This window comes from Gymnodraco acuticeps, unplaced genomic scaffold (assembly GCF_902827175.1).
Source record: "Gymnodraco acuticeps unplaced genomic scaffold, fGymAcu1.1, whole genome shotgun sequence".
In the NCBI taxonomy this organism is placed as follows: Eukaryota; Metazoa; Chordata; class Actinopteri; order Perciformes; family Bathydraconidae; genus Gymnodraco; species Gymnodraco acuticeps.
This window is the reverse complement of record NW_022991977.1, coordinates 403,593-421,177: the sequence shown is the minus strand read 5'-3', so window position 1 is coordinate 421,177 and position 17,585 is coordinate 403,593. Positions and strand designations below refer to the sequence as shown.

The 17,585-nt window shown below is 40.9% G+C and overlaps 2 protein-coding genes across 15 annotated transcripts in view; both read left to right on the top strand.

Moving 5' to 3' along the window:
- The window catches only part of ece1 (endothelin converting enzyme 1), a 29,219-nt gene extending 18,455 nt beyond the window's left edge, over window positions 1-10,764 (top strand). For both annotated transcript variants that reach the window (XM_034201011.1, XM_034201010.1), the window contains 13 exons: window positions 62-127; window positions 442-630; window positions 1,905-2,047; window positions 2,216-2,330; window positions 5,472-5,582; window positions 5,669-5,767; window positions 5,943-6,020; window positions 6,113-6,216; window positions 6,542-6,652; window positions 7,700-7,767; window positions 7,900-8,090; window positions 9,177-9,272; window positions 9,822-10,764. In XM_034201011.1, coding sequence (XP_034056902.1) covers window positions 62-127; window positions 442-630; window positions 1,905-2,047; window positions 2,216-2,330; window positions 5,472-5,582; window positions 5,669-5,767; window positions 5,943-6,020; window positions 6,113-6,216; window positions 6,542-6,652; window positions 7,700-7,767; window positions 7,900-8,090; window positions 9,177-9,272; window positions 9,822-9,998 — 1,548 coding nt within the window. In that variant the 3' untranslated portion in view covers window positions 9,999-10,764. The remainder of the gene's footprint in view (window positions 1-61; window positions 128-441; window positions 631-1,904; window positions 2,048-2,215; window positions 2,331-5,471; window positions 5,583-5,668; window positions 5,768-5,942; window positions 6,021-6,112; window positions 6,217-6,541; window positions 6,653-7,699; window positions 7,768-7,899; window positions 8,091-9,176; window positions 9,273-9,821) is intronic.
- A 589-nt stretch (window positions 10,765-11,353) lies between these two features.
- LOC117536210 (eukaryotic translation initiation factor 4 gamma 3-like) overlaps window positions 11,354-17,585 on the top strand; it is a 55,027-nt gene continuing 48,795 nt past the window's right edge. For all 13 annotated transcript variants that reach the window (XM_034200988.1, XM_034200981.1, XM_034200987.1 and 10 more), the window contains exon 1: window positions 11,354-11,944. In XM_034200988.1, coding sequence (XP_034056879.1) covers window positions 11,781-11,944 — 164 coding nt within the window. In that variant the 5' untranslated portion in view covers window positions 11,354-11,780. The remainder of the gene's footprint in view (window positions 11,945-17,585) is intronic.

Below are 17,585 nucleotides of genomic sequence, written 5' to 3'. Positions count from 1 at the left end.
ATTGTGAGGGGTTGAGATGGAGGCTGAACTGTATGTCATAAATGTTTTTTCTCAAATCTAGGTGGATCAGTCCAGCCTGGGGCTACCTTCACGGGATTACTACCTCAACAAAACAGCAAATGAAAAGGTACTTGTGGGCAAATTGCTTGTTTTACAGTGGTAAAGCGGCTACAATGTTGGACTGTAAAAGTAAAGGATATTAAAGTTCTGGAATTTTTACAATGAGAATAAAAAACAGGTTATTAAGTTCATCCAAATATTTGAAAATAAGGAAATATTAAAAGAGAAATATTTCAGCCGCAGGGTGGAAATCAACTCTGCATAGTAGCTTATGTTTGCATAGTTTAGGATTACTTTCCTGATAGATTTTTCTCTCACACACACACACATCCCTTGTCTCCCCACATCCCCCCCTCTGCACTGCCTGATATGGACTTACAGTATCTGTCAGCATACCTTAACTTCCTGGTGGAATTGGGGGTTCTTCTTGGTGGCTCCGAAGAGACTTCTTCATCACTGATGCTTGAGATCGTGGACTTTGAAACCACCCTGGCCAACATCACAGTCCCTCAGGATGAGAGAAGAGACGAGGAGCTCATCTACCACAAGATGGAGGCCAAAGATCTGTCGGTGAGCAATCCCCCACATTAAACAAGAATATACAGATCTTAAAGGGGCCCTATTATGTGTTTTGGGGTTTTCCCTTTCCTGTAGTGTGTTATATAGGTTTTTGTGCATGTAAATGGTCTGCAAAGGCTTAATTGGATAATTAGTCTCCTTTTGTTTACTTCCGTAACACAATGACATCACTATGTAACAATCGCGCTTCTTTTGGCTAGCACTCCAAACACAAAAAGTAATAGGCTAAGGGGCAGGCCATCTCTAAAGGCACGGACACACCAGGCCGATTATCGGCGTCGGTGGACGTCAGGCCGACAATGAGCGTCGACACGCCCTACTCAGATTGGTGTGTCCCGCACCGTCGGGTTCTTTTCAGCCGTACCGACCCCTTTTCGGTCTTTTCAGCCTTTGCCGACTGCCGCCGATTCAACATGTTGAATTGGCGGCAGTCGGCAAAGGCAGTCGGCAAAGGCAGTCGGCAAAATAAATCACTCTGATTGGCTGTTCAGCTAGCGAATCAGTGCATGAGAAGCGAAACGGAAGTGAGGGACCCAAGCAAACTATTAAGAAAGCAAATCTGAGATTTCATTTAACTCCAGCTCTCGACACAGGTTCAGGAAAGCCCCATGAGCTTCTCGAGTGAAAATGGAACGCACACGCTATTTGTTGTTTGTTTATATCACGCAGTCTGTTCTTCTTCTCTCGGTTATCACGCAGTCTGTCTTCCGGTTGTTGCCTCTTTCGAATGACGAATACACACAACCGCCGCCTGCTGGTAAGGAGAGTTGTTGCCACTCACGCATGCGCAGTTCGTACGTGCTTCTTGGCCGTCGGCTGAAGTCTTTGCGGTGTGTTCCAGTGCGACATATGGCCAAAACGCAGAGACGCGAGGCGACGCAACATTCGGGGTCCGTCTGTGTCAATTTTTTGTTGTCAGATTGGTGTGTCCGGGCCTTAAGCGTTTGACCAATCAAGACAAAGTAGACCAGCTAACCAATCAGAGTCGACTGGGCCCTGGTTTCAGACAGAGGGTGAAAAAAGGTGCTGCAGAAATAACATTAAACATTAAAGCATGGAAACATGTCACAGAAGAGAAAACATACAAATATGAACCTGAAAAGGAGCATAATAGGGCCCTTTTTAAGATAATAATAATTAATATTCTCTAAATCATGATAAAAAGTATGAAGCTAAATTATGCAATAACATAAATGTAAATATTCATATTCATTGTAAAAGCTAGACTTTGTCTCAATGTTTGTGTTTTATCTGTGTTTCTGCAGACTCTGGTTCCTGCAGTTGACTGGATGCCATACCTCACAGAAGTGTTTGCTCCTGTGCAACTCAACGAGTCAGAGCCAGTAGTTGTTTATGCCAAAGAATACCTCCAGCAAGTTTCGGAACTCATACTCAAAACAAATAAAAGGTCAGATATTGTATAAGCATTTATACTTGTATGCATCAAATACATTTTGCATGTTACAATTTCTTTTTAAATAATCACGAGCATAAACCCTCCTACTGAAAGGCTCATTGCTAAGCAATCACGCTGACAGAAGGCAACTAAACAATGGATTTGATATTTCCTTTTTAGCCTACTCAACAACTACATGATAATGAAGGTGGTGAGGAAGATGGTGTCCATTTTGGACCAAAGGTTCCAGGATGCAGAGCAGCGCTTCCTTGAGGTCATGTACGGGACAAAGAAGGTGAGACATTAAATGAAGGTACTTTACAGTCGCTGTAATCAAGTATGACACAGATAGATTTAACAGTGAGATGGGATAGAGTCCAACAAATCTGTGCAAGATTCTAATCTAGATAAGGTATTTTTAGCATGTTTGTAGACTAGATACTATCTGTACGTGAATTGAGGTTTTGTCATTATCATTCTGCTTTTAGAAGCCCAGTTTATACTGGCAGGGGGAATGGCCCAGAGCCAAACCACTAACATGTTGGAAAGCTTCTCACTTGACCTCTTGTTCTTGTGTCTTTGACACTGCAGAGACTTTTTTTACTGAATGCTGGAAGAAATGTGCGCCAACTGAGAAGCAACATTTTTTTTTAACAAGAACTGTAATCAGTATCAGTGTTCAATATCAGTATCAATCAGTGTTTTATGGCTAACCTTGTTAACCTGCATTCTTAATCTATATGTAAACAGGAAACCTGGTTTCCTTATTTAGGATAAGAGGTTTTAAAAAGAGAAAGCTACTTAACACAGCTACATTTTGCTGAACAAACCTGATTGTGTTGCATATATGAGTGTGTGTGTGTGCTTTGTCCAGAAACAATGTCTCAATCAGTTTTCATTGGAACTATCTGCTACCAAAGAAATAGTTCCAATCAAAACTATTTTCCAGTTGTTGGAATATTGTTTCTGGGCAGAAGTGTTGCTATTGAATTGAGCACCACAACTACAATTATTTTCAGCTTTATAGTGTTGGGGTGAAAGCAACACTCATAGAGACCTTTAAGTTAATCCCACAGTTTATCTTCTGAAATGATTGCAAGATGCAACTACACTTTTAATAACTTTATATAACACTTTAAATGAGTGAACTGAGATATTAAAGGGGCCCTATTATGCTTCTTTTTTTTTTCCTTTTCTGTAGTGTGTTATATAGGTTTTAGTGCATGTAAATGGACTGCAAAGGCAAAAATCCCAAAGTTCCCTCCAGGGAGAGTTTCCTTCCCACACGCCTCTATTGGCTAGCGCTCCAACACATTGTACGGTGGCAAATCTCTAAGCAGTTGACCAATCACAACAGAGCCGGCCAGCTAACCAATCAGAGCAGACTGGGCTCTGGTTTCAGACAGAGGGTGAAAAGAGGTGCTGCAGCACAGGCAGTGTGAGAAAAATAGAGCTTTTTGCACATTTAATTAAAACATTTGAACATTTCACAGTAGAGGCACAAAATACAAATATGAACCTGAAAGTAAGCATAATAGGACCTCTTTAATTAGACACGTAGTCAAAGATATTAATACTTAAATCCATATCCTGTCTTAGTGTACATTTAAATGACTATGCAATATCCTGTTCCCCTGACATTGTTTTAAAATAGGGTTAAGCTGTTAAAACAAACCTGAGCTCTCTATGTATGTCTGTTTTATGTGAGAGTGCCGCTGAGTCTCTTTTTGCATCTATGTGAACACATTTACAACTTCTTGTTGCTTGCTCAGAATACTCCTCATTTCCTCACTCTGATCCTGTTTCCTCTTTATCTATGTATACATACATCCCACTTTGTACTTGTCCTTCCTTTCACCTGATAATCACTTTGTCACATAGGGATTTTTCTTTACATGCAGTAAATGAATTAACTGGTTGCGTGTGAGACCAACCCAGTCTCACGGCATTTGGTGTTATAGTCACAAAATGTATTCTATCTATTGATTCGTGTTCACCAACACGATTTTCGCATTTATTCCGTGTCACACAGAACGATTTAAAAAGCAATGTATTTCTATTGGTAGTCTTTTTGTCCGGTCGGGTCTTGGAAGACCGGAAGCTGTGTGGTTTCTAAAAACATTGTATTACTCAATATCTTACCCTAAGCCTAACCCTATCCCTTTTATTTTAAATTGTATAATGTCAGAGTTTTTTTGCCGTCCGCGAGGAAAATAAATGGGGCTCAGAGCCTCAGAATACTGAAATCTGTATTTTTTGTCATCTTTTGTTTTCTTCTAATTTGTTATTATTTGGTGCAGACACGAAACATACTACCAATATGAATACAGTGCTTCGAAAATCGTTCTGTGTCAGAATACTGAAATCTGTATTTGTTTTTATCTGTTTTTCCTTCTAATTTGTTATTATTTACATTGCTTTCAAAATCGTTCTGTGTGACACGAAAAAAATGGCGAAATCGTGTTGGTGAACACGAATCAATAGATTAATGTTGTGACTATAACACGAAATGCCGTTTGACTGTGTTGGTGAGACACTGTTTTTGAACATTTCAGAAAAAAAGAAATAATCAACATACTTTTTTAGTAAATGACATGTAGAGCAATGTCAAGGTAAAGTTGAGCGTTAAGTGAAACTACTGATTTAAAATGAGTCCTTGACCTTTATCTGTGCTGAAATGACTCCTCTGTCTTTTTTCATTTAGTAGGTGTTTTGTTGGTTGCTTGCTTGCATTTCCTCAGCCATGAGTGTAAATGACATTAAGGGTGTTGTTGCCATTTTTGACTCAACAAAAAACCCAGCACTCAGTCCTTTAGAGAGAACACTTTGTCTTTCAGCCCACAGAGAGATAACAACCTTTTGTCAAATGAATCTTCTAATCTACACAATGGCTCCTCAGTTTGTTACGTCATTGGATTTAAGTCTAAAAAATTAAAATTCTTATCTATTTCTGTTTTGATGTCTGAAAACTACTTTATTACCAATACCAATAGATTATGGGTCCCCACTTTACATATAGGGATAAAACAAATGTTAATACATGCTTATCCAGTTTAGATTCATGGGGGGCCCCTATCCCAGCATGCACTGTGCTTGAAGCTGGAACAGATTGACCCGATCACCAAACTTTCAGACTGCTTTGCAGGAGAAATATCTATTATTAGACTGCGTTGTCTCAGTAGGAACATGTTTACTGTAATGCTTTCTTTTCACTTCTGTTTAACCATCACCACAGTTCTCTCCACCTACACATGAAGCCCCACAGCTACATGTTCATTCTGGGAAATGTAGACAGTGACTAACAAATGGGGTCAAACTAAATGTGACACTACAATAAAATTCCAGACTAAAAGGAAATTCCAAAGGGTTGTATCTTCACTACACTGATGAAGCAATTTTTCTTAACGTATCTCAACTTGTTGATCTCGTGTTGCAGAGCTGCTCTCCACGCTGGAAGCTGTGCGTCAGCGACACAGACAGCGCCCTGGGCTTTGCTCTAGGAGCCATGTTTGTCAAAGACACCTTTCCCGAAGACAGCAAGACCATTGTAAGCATTTCAAAGTCTTCCCCTCACAAAAGCTGCTCCTGCTGTGTGAGATGATTTGACTCTCTTTTGTCCCTTCTGTGCTCCAGGCTGAGGATATGGTTGCAGAGATTAAATGGGCGTTTGAGGACAGCCTGAAAGATGTGATCTGGATGGATTCGGAGACAAAAAAAGCAGCCAAAGAAAAGGTAGGATAAGAAAGATGATGTTTATTCCCTCTTCAAAACATTTTCCAACTCCTGCTTCAGGGAGACATTAACATCTGAATGAGTTATGTTGTTGTGTGCTGAAGTGGGTGGGAATTACAGCACTGCCACCTGGTGTAAAAATGTGTCTTATGCAGTTTTTCTTTATATATCACAGGCGGATGCAATATACAACATGGTTGGATATCCAGAGTTCATCATGAACTCCACAAAGCTGGACAAAGTGTTCAATGATGTAGGTAAATGTGGAACTGTATCATCCTGTTTTGTTCATCACATAATGTCTCACTAAAACACCAAATTACACTTCTGATTCCTCTCTTTTAGTTTGAGGTGGTGAACGAACTCTACTTCCAAAATGTCATGCAGTACTACAACTTCTCAGCCCGAGTGACTGCGGACCAGCTGAGGAAAACTCCCAACAGAAACCAGTGAGTTGCCCCTGGTTACCCTCATCCCCCCCTCCAGCCCCGCTCGGCCAGAGACGAGGCTGCACGCTCCGTTGGGGGCACATTCCCATTATACTGACTCAGCAGAATAATGCTGCCATCCACAAATGTTCCCAGGCAACCAACTTCCCTCCGCTGACCTGAGCCTTGTCTCTAATTAGGCTGACGAGGGTTTTCCATGCATTTCAAACTGATCTGCAGTCAGCCCGGCACAGTAGCGAGGGAAGAATCAATATTCTGAATTTGTTGTGACCTTGATGTCAGCCTCACATGTTGGTCCTGCATGTTCCTTGTTTTTCTTTTACAGGTGGAGCATGACCCCTCCGACCGTGAATGCATATTACAACCCAACGAAGAATGAGATGGTTCTGCCTGCAGGAATCCTTCAGGCTCCGTTTTACAGTCATTCCTGGCCTAAGTACGTCTTCTGCATCGCATTTCAGGCTCAAACAATCATGGATGGTGGAGCACTGTCTTTAATTCACAGAACCATAAAAGCAGTTTGTGACACTCGGGGCGTCGGGATCAAGCTGGGTCGGGGTCATGCATCTGTTTGGCTCGGGGACACGTGGAGCGGCACGGGTGAGGGGCGGGGCTTCATGGGAGCGCACTTGGTCCTGTCTCGTTCTCGCACACGGTCACTCGCACACATGCAGGGTATGGGGAGAGTTTATTCACTGCTGCTGAAGGACACAAACAGGCGACACAAACGACGAAACAAGAGGTCAGCTGGTCGTGGCTGCTCTTCGCGTTGCGTCCTCCTGCCAAAGAGAGATTGCAGGTCTCACTCAAGCCCTTTAACCCTCTGGTACCGGCCGCCAGGTGTCCTCAATCCCAGCTGATAGACCAAAGGGAAAACCTTAAAGGAACATACACACACCAGAGATAACAAGGCAGGGGTCGTCACACAGTATACAAAAAACATGGTATTAAAACAACAGTGAAGTTTAAATCAATACTAGTTGTAAAAAACATTCTCCACAGGACATTGCCTTTAGCAGCTGTTTTATAACTAAACATGAGTGTCCTGTGGTGAGCAGCAGATATAAAATGGTAATCAGACTGATTTGCTATTCTGTTTTACTTCATTGATTTTCTTTTTGAATATGTATTGATTTGATTACATTTGAATTGCTGATCTGAGATGAGGGCAACGGCAAAAAAGGGGATCGAAAGAACTCACTTTTTCTTTTACACAGATTAAACAAGATATAAATTGGTCGTGCTGGTGTGTGGATTTTGTTTACAGTCTTTTTGCTAAGCCAGCTGTCCTCTGGCTGCAGCTTCATATTGATCAAACCGATATGAGAGTGGTATCAATCTACTTATCTAACTGGCAATAAATTGAACAATGTCAAAAATACTTCCTCAGACACAGTTGCTTTAACCATCTTTGTGGGACATACAAACACGTTGAAATGTAGTCATTGGGGGTCATAAAGGTATCTTTTTTACACTTTTTCAGAGCTCTTAACTTTGGGGGAATTGGCGTCGTCATGGGACATGAACTGACTCATGCTTTTGATGACCAAGGTTGGTGAAAGGCTTTCCATTTTGAACTCTTTACATTTAAATACATGTCAAATAAAACCTTCAATGTCTGTATGCTTGATTTGGCAGAGAATACAGTGACACCTTACACTTTTATTTTTATTTTTTTTAAAGGGAGGGAATACGACAAAGATGGAAACCTGCGTCCCTGGTGGAAGAATTCCTCAGTAGAGGCCTTCAAGAAGCAGACTCATTGCATGGTGGAGCAATACGGAAATTACAGCATCAACAAAGAGCCTCTGAATGGAAGACACACCCTGGGAGAGAACATCGCTGACAACGGTGGACTCAAGGCCGCCTACAAGGTCTGATATCTAATAGGAAGCGTGATTAAAGGGGCCCAATTATGCTTATTTCCATCTACTGTGGTATGTTTACATGCTTTAATGTTAAAAAAGATCTTTGTCTCATACTGCCTGTGCTGCAGCACCTCTTTTCACCCTCTGTCTGAAACCAGAGCCCAGTCTGCTCTGATTGGTTAGCTGGCCGGCTCTGTTGTGATTGGTAAACCGCATAGAAATGTCCCGCCCCTTAGCCTATCATGTCAAATGTGCTAGCCAATAGAAGTGTGTGTTACATAGTGATGTCAATATGTTACGGAAGTAAACAAAGGAGTCCAATTATCCAATTTAGCTTGTGAGGAACATTTACATGCACAAAAACCTATACAACACACTACAGGAAAACACATAATAGATTTTAAGATCTGTGTATTCTTTTAAACAAAGGATTTCAATAGAGGCGTTTCAGGCATGGGAGGGAGAGTGTGGGAGAGAAACTTTCGGATGTCAGCGTTTGCAGAACATTTACATGCACACAAACCTATAAAATGCTAGGGCTTTAATGTTTTTCTGTTTGTGACTTCCATTTAACAATGGAAACACACAATTAAACTCAAAGGAGCATTTAAATTAAGTCTGATCTATTATTATTTATTTGGTTAAGGTCAGACCACTGCTGTTATGTTTACTACTGCAACATTATCAGATTGCATGTTCAAAAGGTCAGAAATCTTACCAGACAGATCCGATTATTATCCCCTGCATTAATTTATTCTTCAAGGCCTTGTGGGTCACATCCATTCATCTGTATTGGAAAAAGCAACTTGTCTGGTTTGCAGCGAAGCCTGGAAATGCAACAGGTGGCTGTGAGTGACCTTGTCAGCCTCTGGTTACTTCTTCGCATGCAGACATTCTTTCCATGTAATGAAAGGTCATATGCTGTGAAGCAGAGGAGCAAATCATATAGAAGTAAAAGCAGCCTGCATTATGTGGCACATGTAAACCAGAGGGAGTTAACACTATGGATCTTCTTTTCCCCCTTGGTGTATCATTTTACACAAGCAAAACAAGGGCCGCATGCTAGTAACAGGATCATTTCTTTTTATTAAGGCTTATGTGAACTGGGTCAAAAAGAATGGTGAGGAGGCCACGCTGCCTGCACTTGGGATGACGAACGATCAGCTATTCTTTGTAGGATTTGCACAGGTTTGTATCCCTCAAATTATTTCCTTTAACTCAATAGTGCTAATATTACTGCTGGTTTTACAACATTTCTTAACGCTACTCTCCAGACACGTTTTAAGACATAACAACTCTTCTACAAATAACAATTTGTGGTTAATCTGATGGGGTTTTAGAGAAATCAACACCCTTTCCCTCTTCTGAAAAATCCATACTGTATAAATCTGCAAAATGTTTCCAATATTTAAATGCTGGAAAGATCCATCTCAGTGTTTGTCCTCTGTAGGTTTTAAGTTTCCTCGTCACACTTGTATACATTGCCTCCTGTACTGCTCCTATGTCAAACTTGGATTCAAGATGAGCACAAACAAACTTTCTTCCTTTGCAAATAAATGTGAAAAAAGCCTACATAAATGACAAGATATTTAAATGAATAACTTCAACCTAACCGGAATAAATTCAGTCCAAACTCTTTATAAATCTCCTTACAATTCTCCATGTTATTTTTTAAAGAGCTAGGCGGAAACATGAATCCCTAATTGTGTGTCTCTGTGTCCTTTATCTTTGCTGCAGGTATGGTGCTCTGTCAGGACACCTGAAAGCTCACATGAAGGCGTCATCACAGATCCTCACAGTCCATCAAGATTCAGAGTCATCGGCACCATCTCCAATTCACAAGAATTCTCAAAGCACTTTGGCTGCAAAGCAGACGCTCCTATGAACCCTAAACACAAGTGTGAGCTTTGGTGATGTTTATCAGCAAGGAGAAAATGGACGTTGGGGAGAAAGGAATGACAAAGTCTCTACTGACGGGGAGCGCAAGAACCACTGAAAGTCCTTCTGCCTTGCCACTTAATGCTTATCAGGATCCTTATCAGGACAGAATGTGCCTGCTTTTCATGCAGGATTGCAATCTTCACTGCTTCTCCAAAAGACCTGTTGGTTTAAGCTAGCAGCTTTCCCTGAATTAAATATAACTATGAATGCGCTTTTTGAACACTGGAAATCCAAAAAATGGTTACAGAAAATGGGTGAACCACTCTCAAATGTTGTCAGCTGCTTGTCACATGTGGTGATAAATAAGCAAAGGGCTGTTTCTTTTTCCTGTAACTTTTCACTGTGCTTAGATCTTCTGCAATTTATTTTTATTGTGTTTTATTTATGTTCACAATTTTTTATATGAAAGTGAACCAGGGACCTGCAAGATTTTTAATCTAATGAAACAGACAGCTCTTAATGTTAATGAAGAATGTTATTATTTGTGTAAAACTACAGTAACTGTAACACCATTTTAAAGCTGAATTACAAATATTTTGTGTACAATCTGGTCAAACTGTTACATTTTATAGAGATGCTGACATGAAATTGTGTTCCGTTGCTGCTGTTTGGAATTAAGACATTTCCTGCAAAACAGTTGCTACTTTTCTTCCTGCAGAATGTATGATCCTTAACAATTATTCAAGATTAAGTGTTTGTCACAAATTATTTTGTATAGTAAAACCAATCTTTAAAAAAACGTTTGTGTCACACATTTGTATTTTTGCGTGAGCTTACATCCACATTTGTTGTTGTACAGAGATGTTATACTAGATTTAATAAAGACTAGGACCCAATGCCCCAGATCACTTAAAATAACAAATTGCAGTACATTTCATGAGGAATTGTCTTGCTGACCTGCAGATGCGAAGCAGCGAGAAGAACGATAGATGGCGCTAATAACACACCCATGTTATAGTCCTGCTGCTGGTGCAGATTACAGTTAAAAACTATACTGTGTAAATAGCTGAATAATGAAGGATTTTGTCCATGCAAACACGCACATTGCTAAAATAATAGTGCAAGTTGATTTGATTAAAATTACTTATTTATTTTGCTTCTTAATGAGCTATTTTGCAATGATCAATTATATGTTGTTATAAATAGTTGTTACTATAATCGTATCATCTAAATTGAAGACACGCAAAACAGCAAGATCAATCAAAAAAGAAAAAAATTGGTATTTCAAAAATGTTGTGGACACATGAGCCATGCCTGCTATCTGTATCTGATTGTAGGTTAGTTGATTAACCGAGCGAATCCGTAGCTGGCCGAGAATTGCCGAATCATCTGTCCTGCCCGGACTGCTGGAAGCGGCCGCAACGCCATGTTGGCGAAGTCTCTCATCTCTGTGAGGAAAAAATGATAGAAAAAATACGCGCCGAGAAGAAAAGGTAGATCGCCAACAGAGGTAGAAGATTGTGGCGATTATTTATTTTTGAAAGAAAAGGAACCGAGCCGGATCCGCGGAGGTTCCGGACGGACGAGGGAGGCTAAACCTCCCACCGTCCCCATGAATAGCACCGCTGATCCGAACAGCGACTTTCCATGAAAAAAATACGTTTGTGTTGCTATTCGTGCTTCGTTATCCCAGTTCGTTAAAGGGATTTGGGGCCTGCTTCAAGAATCTGCTACGCTTGCTCTATGTATGCAAGCTAGGCGTTGTTTGTATCAGTATTTATTAAGGTATTGTTTTTATTTGTTGATTTTTTTGCGATGAGTTTGCCACCGAAAGTGGTCCCCAAAACCGCCGCTGTCGCAGTTAGCGGACCTGGAAGTGGCCCCTCTCCGTCGAGCCAACTGCGGGCTACCCTGACCTCCGTGTCTCTGCCGCCGGGAGCCCCAACAGCTCCTCAGCCTGGTGCTGTACCACCACCTCAGTATCCTTTCACTTGGGTAACATGGACATTGTTTGTGATTTTGTGCATTTCACTCTTATTTTAAGACAGTAACACGCACGCTCTGCTTATTTTATAAGCGGCAGATAACAGGTTTGATGCGGGGATGATGGTTTCGTTTGGAGGGAGCTGGGATGGGAGGGGACAATTCGCTAGCTAAGTATGCTAACGTTAGCTTATCAAGCCGGTTATCAATAAAGCTAACGGAAATGTCAGTTTGGATTTCGGGAGTTCACGCTATGCTATTGTTTCTACTTACGTGTGTGATTTAATAAAGCTGTCACTCGAATATAGTGGGATGCAATCAAATATAGATGAAGTGACATTAATGGGTATATAAAATAGCCATCACCGGCAAGCTATAATGCTTTCCACACCGGTTACCGGCTTTGTTCAGTTACCGTTGCTGGCTAGCAAGGTGCGGTAGCCTAGTTACCGTGCCAGCCTGCTAAGTTAGTGGTAGCCACCATGGCTAGCAATTGTACAACTCAGTGAATGTAAGCAGTAAAGCTTCATTCTTTTCAGGGGGCTCACGTTAGCCTGTATAAGGCACGGTTTGTGGGAATTACACCCCCTTTACATTTAACATGAATTTAGCATTTAAAGAGGTGCTCCTATGCACCTAACCAGGCCTGTCAGTGTTTGGGCCGGTGAGCTCTAATGATGACAGCATGTATAAATTAGTAGTTAAAAAGTATCTTGACAGTGACATAAAGTTTGATATTTACTGTTTGTTTACATTATCAGGTAATACAATTGGGTTATCCCAGAAACCTGTCTCCAAATATGAACTGTAATTCAGTAAATCAGACTTTCAGTGTCGTGGGTTTGTACTGTCATTGCCCCAAAATACACCTTTACCTTTGAGTTGACATAGTGATACACTCACTGTGGTTGTCACCTCCTGTTTTATTGACAGTATGGTGGCACAAGTGAAAGAGAGGATTAGGTTGACGTCTCCTGCCTGTCAGAGACAGAGAGATGTCTTTTGTGATCTGACAGCTTCTGTTGTGGTTTTGGCTTTGGGTTGTGATGTCTCAACCTGATTTCCTGCCACCCAGGATTACAGCCGCCCTGTGTTTCTGACATCTGCAAGGGGCAGTAAGTAGCTGGTTATGGCAGGTGGCAGTATGGAACTGTCTTGCCTAAAGTGTGTTTTTGATTTGTTTGTGGGTTAGCTGAGCAACTCAAGAGCAACACAGAAGATAATAGTCTCTTTATTTGTTGTGCCGTGTCCTCTTTTTACTCTCCAGACTTCTGAAATTTGCTTAACCTACTTTTAGGTGTATGATGTGAAGTGCCTACCAGTTGAGTACATAATTGAACCCTCTTAATTTTCTCAATGAATGCATTGTTAGGCTGGTATAGAAATACATAAACATTAGAAAAAACGAAATGCTCATTTTTTAAAGAAGAGAAATCACAAACATTTTTAATATGTTTTTTTGGTTTGTTCACTCTTGCTAAGCTTTACTTTCACATTGATTAAAGTGATCAGCCTTATATTGGTTATCAACATTATGGAATAACTGACGTCTGGATGAAGTGCTGGCTATTGATCTACTAATGAAATAGTAACTGTGTTGCTGTTAAATGAACAGGGGCAACCCTATGGTAGACGGCATTAAACAGCGTATAGTGGAATAAGATGGCTACATCAATTATTGCTATATTTCTTAAAATGTGATTAAGAGATTAATTAGTCTGTCCTCTTTACTACATTTGACAGAATACATTGGTTGGGAGTTGTATCATAATTCATGACCACAATATAAATGAAATCTAAAATGTCCAATGTTTGGTGAATATGACATTACATCTCCACATGTATGCATATGGGGGAGTGAGGCAAATACACATGGCTACAACTAATAAGGTTCACTTAGCTAATGTACTTTTAATTTAACTTAATGCAACAGCCATGCATGTACTTTTTCTACAAAGTGAATCAATATTAGTCTTGTTTTTGAATAGGTATTGTTTCTATGGTCAATAGCAGTGCTGCTTAGCATTCAGAGCGAGACTTTGGGGCGCTGTTGAATTTTATTAAATGTTAAATGCCATTTAACTATATAACAAAGAGTATGATTTCATTTTTCATGATGTTACTATCTGTGCAGAGGTAGGAGTTACCAGAAAGGTTACATTTTTTTAGATAAAGTTGCAAGAATGTATGCCTTGTACTGGGGCTTCAATGTCATTTCCATGTCCCTATGATAGTCCCAGGATCCTGTTTTAGACAGCACTGCATTTGAATTTCTTGTCATACATGAAAACAACCCCTTTGAGTGTCGCCACTTGTCTGACTCCTCACTCTCTCCAGACACCAGAGGTCAGGACTGTGGGAGCATGTTACGCTCTGTCTGGCCTGGGCTCCTAATGTATGGGAATTCCCACTTGGAGGATGTTGGCGTGTGTGTCTGAGGACTCCTGAGATGCACAGGGGTCCAGAGAAGCAGGGTGGAAAGGGCTTGTATGTGTGCAGTGCGGGGGGGGGGGGGGGGGGGGGGGGTTGTTTCTGTTCCTGGTTGCCAGAGAAACACCCAGCGCATGCGTCTGCTGCTGCACTTGTCAAACAATGGCAGTGCTGCTTAGCATTCAGAGCGAGAGGCCAAGGTGGCGCTTCCCACCATCTGCCAACAAAGGCCCAGGTCACCCAGCCTGCCTTAGCCCCCCCTTATTTCCTTCCATCCCCCCTCAGCTCACCTCACCCCATTGCTCGCCCCCAGCTGAGAAAACTGAGGGCTTCTCCTCATTTCCCCCCTCCTTGCCGCCTCCCTCCAACCCCTCAGCTTTCATGGTACAGCACTTTCATCTCTCTTTGAAGAGGCTAGCTCCTTTTTCTTTCTCACAACTTTGCAAGTTCTTTTTTTAATTCTCTGTCCTAATGATTTCTGTTTGGACAAAAGGAATTTGTCAATAAAAAAACTGAAGTTTAATTTGAACCTGCCAGCCAGGCATACAGTCAGAGCCAGTGTTCGTGTTGATATCCCACTACGTAATGTTGGTACCCAGCTGGCTGGTCACACAGCACTGTAGTAATGTATTTTAGGACAGGTGCGTGCAGCCGCGTTAGAAGATATTCTCATGAGCATACTCACTGTGGGATGTTATAAATAAGCTGCTGAGTTGTTATGAGCCAGCATACAGGACTGTTCTCTACAGAGAGGGAGTGGCCTGTCGAGAAAAGACATTCTGCACCCTGTCAGAGATCTCCCAGGGTTTTTATCTGAAGCGACATAAACACATCATTGCTGCTGTTTTATTCCTCTATCTTGGATCAACGCCTGATAGTTGCTTATCGTTGAAAAAACCCAATATGTTCCTATTTTACTGACATTGATTTCAACTGTTCTTACAACCCTCAGTATTTGCAGTGAACTCTTTGTTTGGCGATCCATCCCACCCACACCAAGATGCTGTGAGGTCCATGGTCAAGTTGAGAATGTTCACATCCACTTGTCAGCAAGTAGTGCTACAACATTTTCCAAACAGTGAAATACTTGTTTTGTAGGAGAAAGAATGAATGCGTTGCTTCAAAATGTACAAATGCAATATTGCATCTACTGTTACGAAACACTGCAGCTAAACAATTGCTTGATTTGTGTGCATCTGCAGTTAAGTTTGCCAACCATTTCTGTCTGTTGTTCTTGTTGATATTCATTTCAGTCCTCGTGGGACTTTCATAGCGAAACTGTAATTTAACTTTGGAACTGTTAGTTAGAACTGATCTCTCTCCTAAATCAACCTGGCAGGTTTTTTTGTTGATGGGTCCGATTTTTAGCACTGGCTAGTAGGGTTGCAAAGGGGCGGAACATTTCCGGTACATTTCCGGAAAGTTTCCATGGGAAGTTAAGCTGGGGAATTTTGGAAATATTCGATGCAAAATTAAACAAAAAACATGACATTTCAACAGATTTCTTTTTTTAAGTAGAAAAGAACAAGTTTTAATAATTTTATTGAACAATTATTTGTTTCATTGAAGAACGAAAACAGGAATGTTGCGTTAAATATTACTCACCCCCCCCCCCAAAAAATGAACAAAAATGCACCCCCCATTCAAAAATCCCCACAAAGTCCCATTCAAAATGTTAAATGAAAAGAGCCCTTCTCCCTCCAAAAAGTCCCATTAAACATGCAAATCTTCCTTCAAGCGATCCTCTGCATTTTTGCTAAACTCTTTCAGTCAACGGGCTCTTCCTGGGCCTCATCAACATCCAACTCGTGAGTCTTCCTCTTCCTGTCACTGTCCAGCCTTGTTGAGGATGGCTCTGTGTCAGGCTCAGAGAGCCTTAGGTTTGCTCGAATGTCAACCAGTTTTTCCACTCTCACATTTGTGAGCCTGTTGTGAACCTTTGTGTGGTCTCAATAGCCATGCAGTAAGCAGTGTGCTATGGCATGGATATTCAAGTGTACTTGAATGGCATCTGTATGTTTTAGTCAAGATTATGCTAAAATATACTTTCCCCAACTATATTTAAGTTCCCTATGAAGAGCCAACCTTCAATTTGGAAAATTCCCAGTTTATTCCCATAAATTCCCGTTAATTCCCATGGAAAGTTTCCATCTTTGAAAATTCCCGGAATTTTGCAACCCTACTGGCTAGTACTGCTGATGTTTCAAACATAAATCATTACCCAGGCGGTATATATCTGGCTGCTGTTTGCCGTCTACCGACCTGTGATTCCGCCTCCGCCGCGATGTCTTAAAGCAAATTCTTAATGTTATTGGCAGTGTGATTTGGATTCTGTAAACTATCACACAATGTCATCAAAATTATGTTTTTCATAATTTCACAATTAGTTTCACAGAAAATGACTAATCCATGCAAAACAAAAGGGCACAGTGTCATTGGCTATGTTTGCTGTCTAAATACCAGGAAGTATTCTTCACTTTTTAACAAACCTTTACAGTGTGTCAGAGATGCAATAGGGGAATCCCTGCTATGGGTTACTGTCTTAAATGATTGGGTCTATAAAAGTGACCAAAAGTAGGGAAACATCTCCATCCTATCTTTCCAAGTATATCTTTCTTTAAATATCATCCCCTCTTGAAATGTCACATTTTCTCGTGTCTGAACCCAAAACTATTCAGTTTAATATGACATACAACAGAAACATATTTCATACATTTAAAAACTGTCATTTCTGCCATTTTTAACAATGAATTCCTTTTTTAAATAGTTTGGAATTACTTTCTGTTGATTGGCTCGTTGACCAATCAAGGCAGCTCTACATTTTGGTAATCTTAACTAAAAGTGAGTTGCAACTTGAATTTACCCATTTAGCAGTGAAATAACATGCAATGCAACTTTATTTATCAATGTAAGGAAATGTGTTAATTATGGTGTATCTCTTTCTGACTCTACCTCCTTTTTTAAAGTACACAGTACTGAATCCCTGTTTCCTTCATTCAAAAAACGTGCGTGTGCAGTGGCCAGTGGGCCATCAGGGAGCAGGAGGGTTTGTGTCTGCACCATCTGGGCCGTCTCTGCTTACTTCCTGTGAATGAACCTACAGAGCCGCTAACTTTGCAAAAACAGAGCTCACCTCTCACTCTGACCCTCTGCTGCCTCTTTTTCATGGATGTTCCATGTGATTCATTCAGGGAAGGGGTTGCAAAA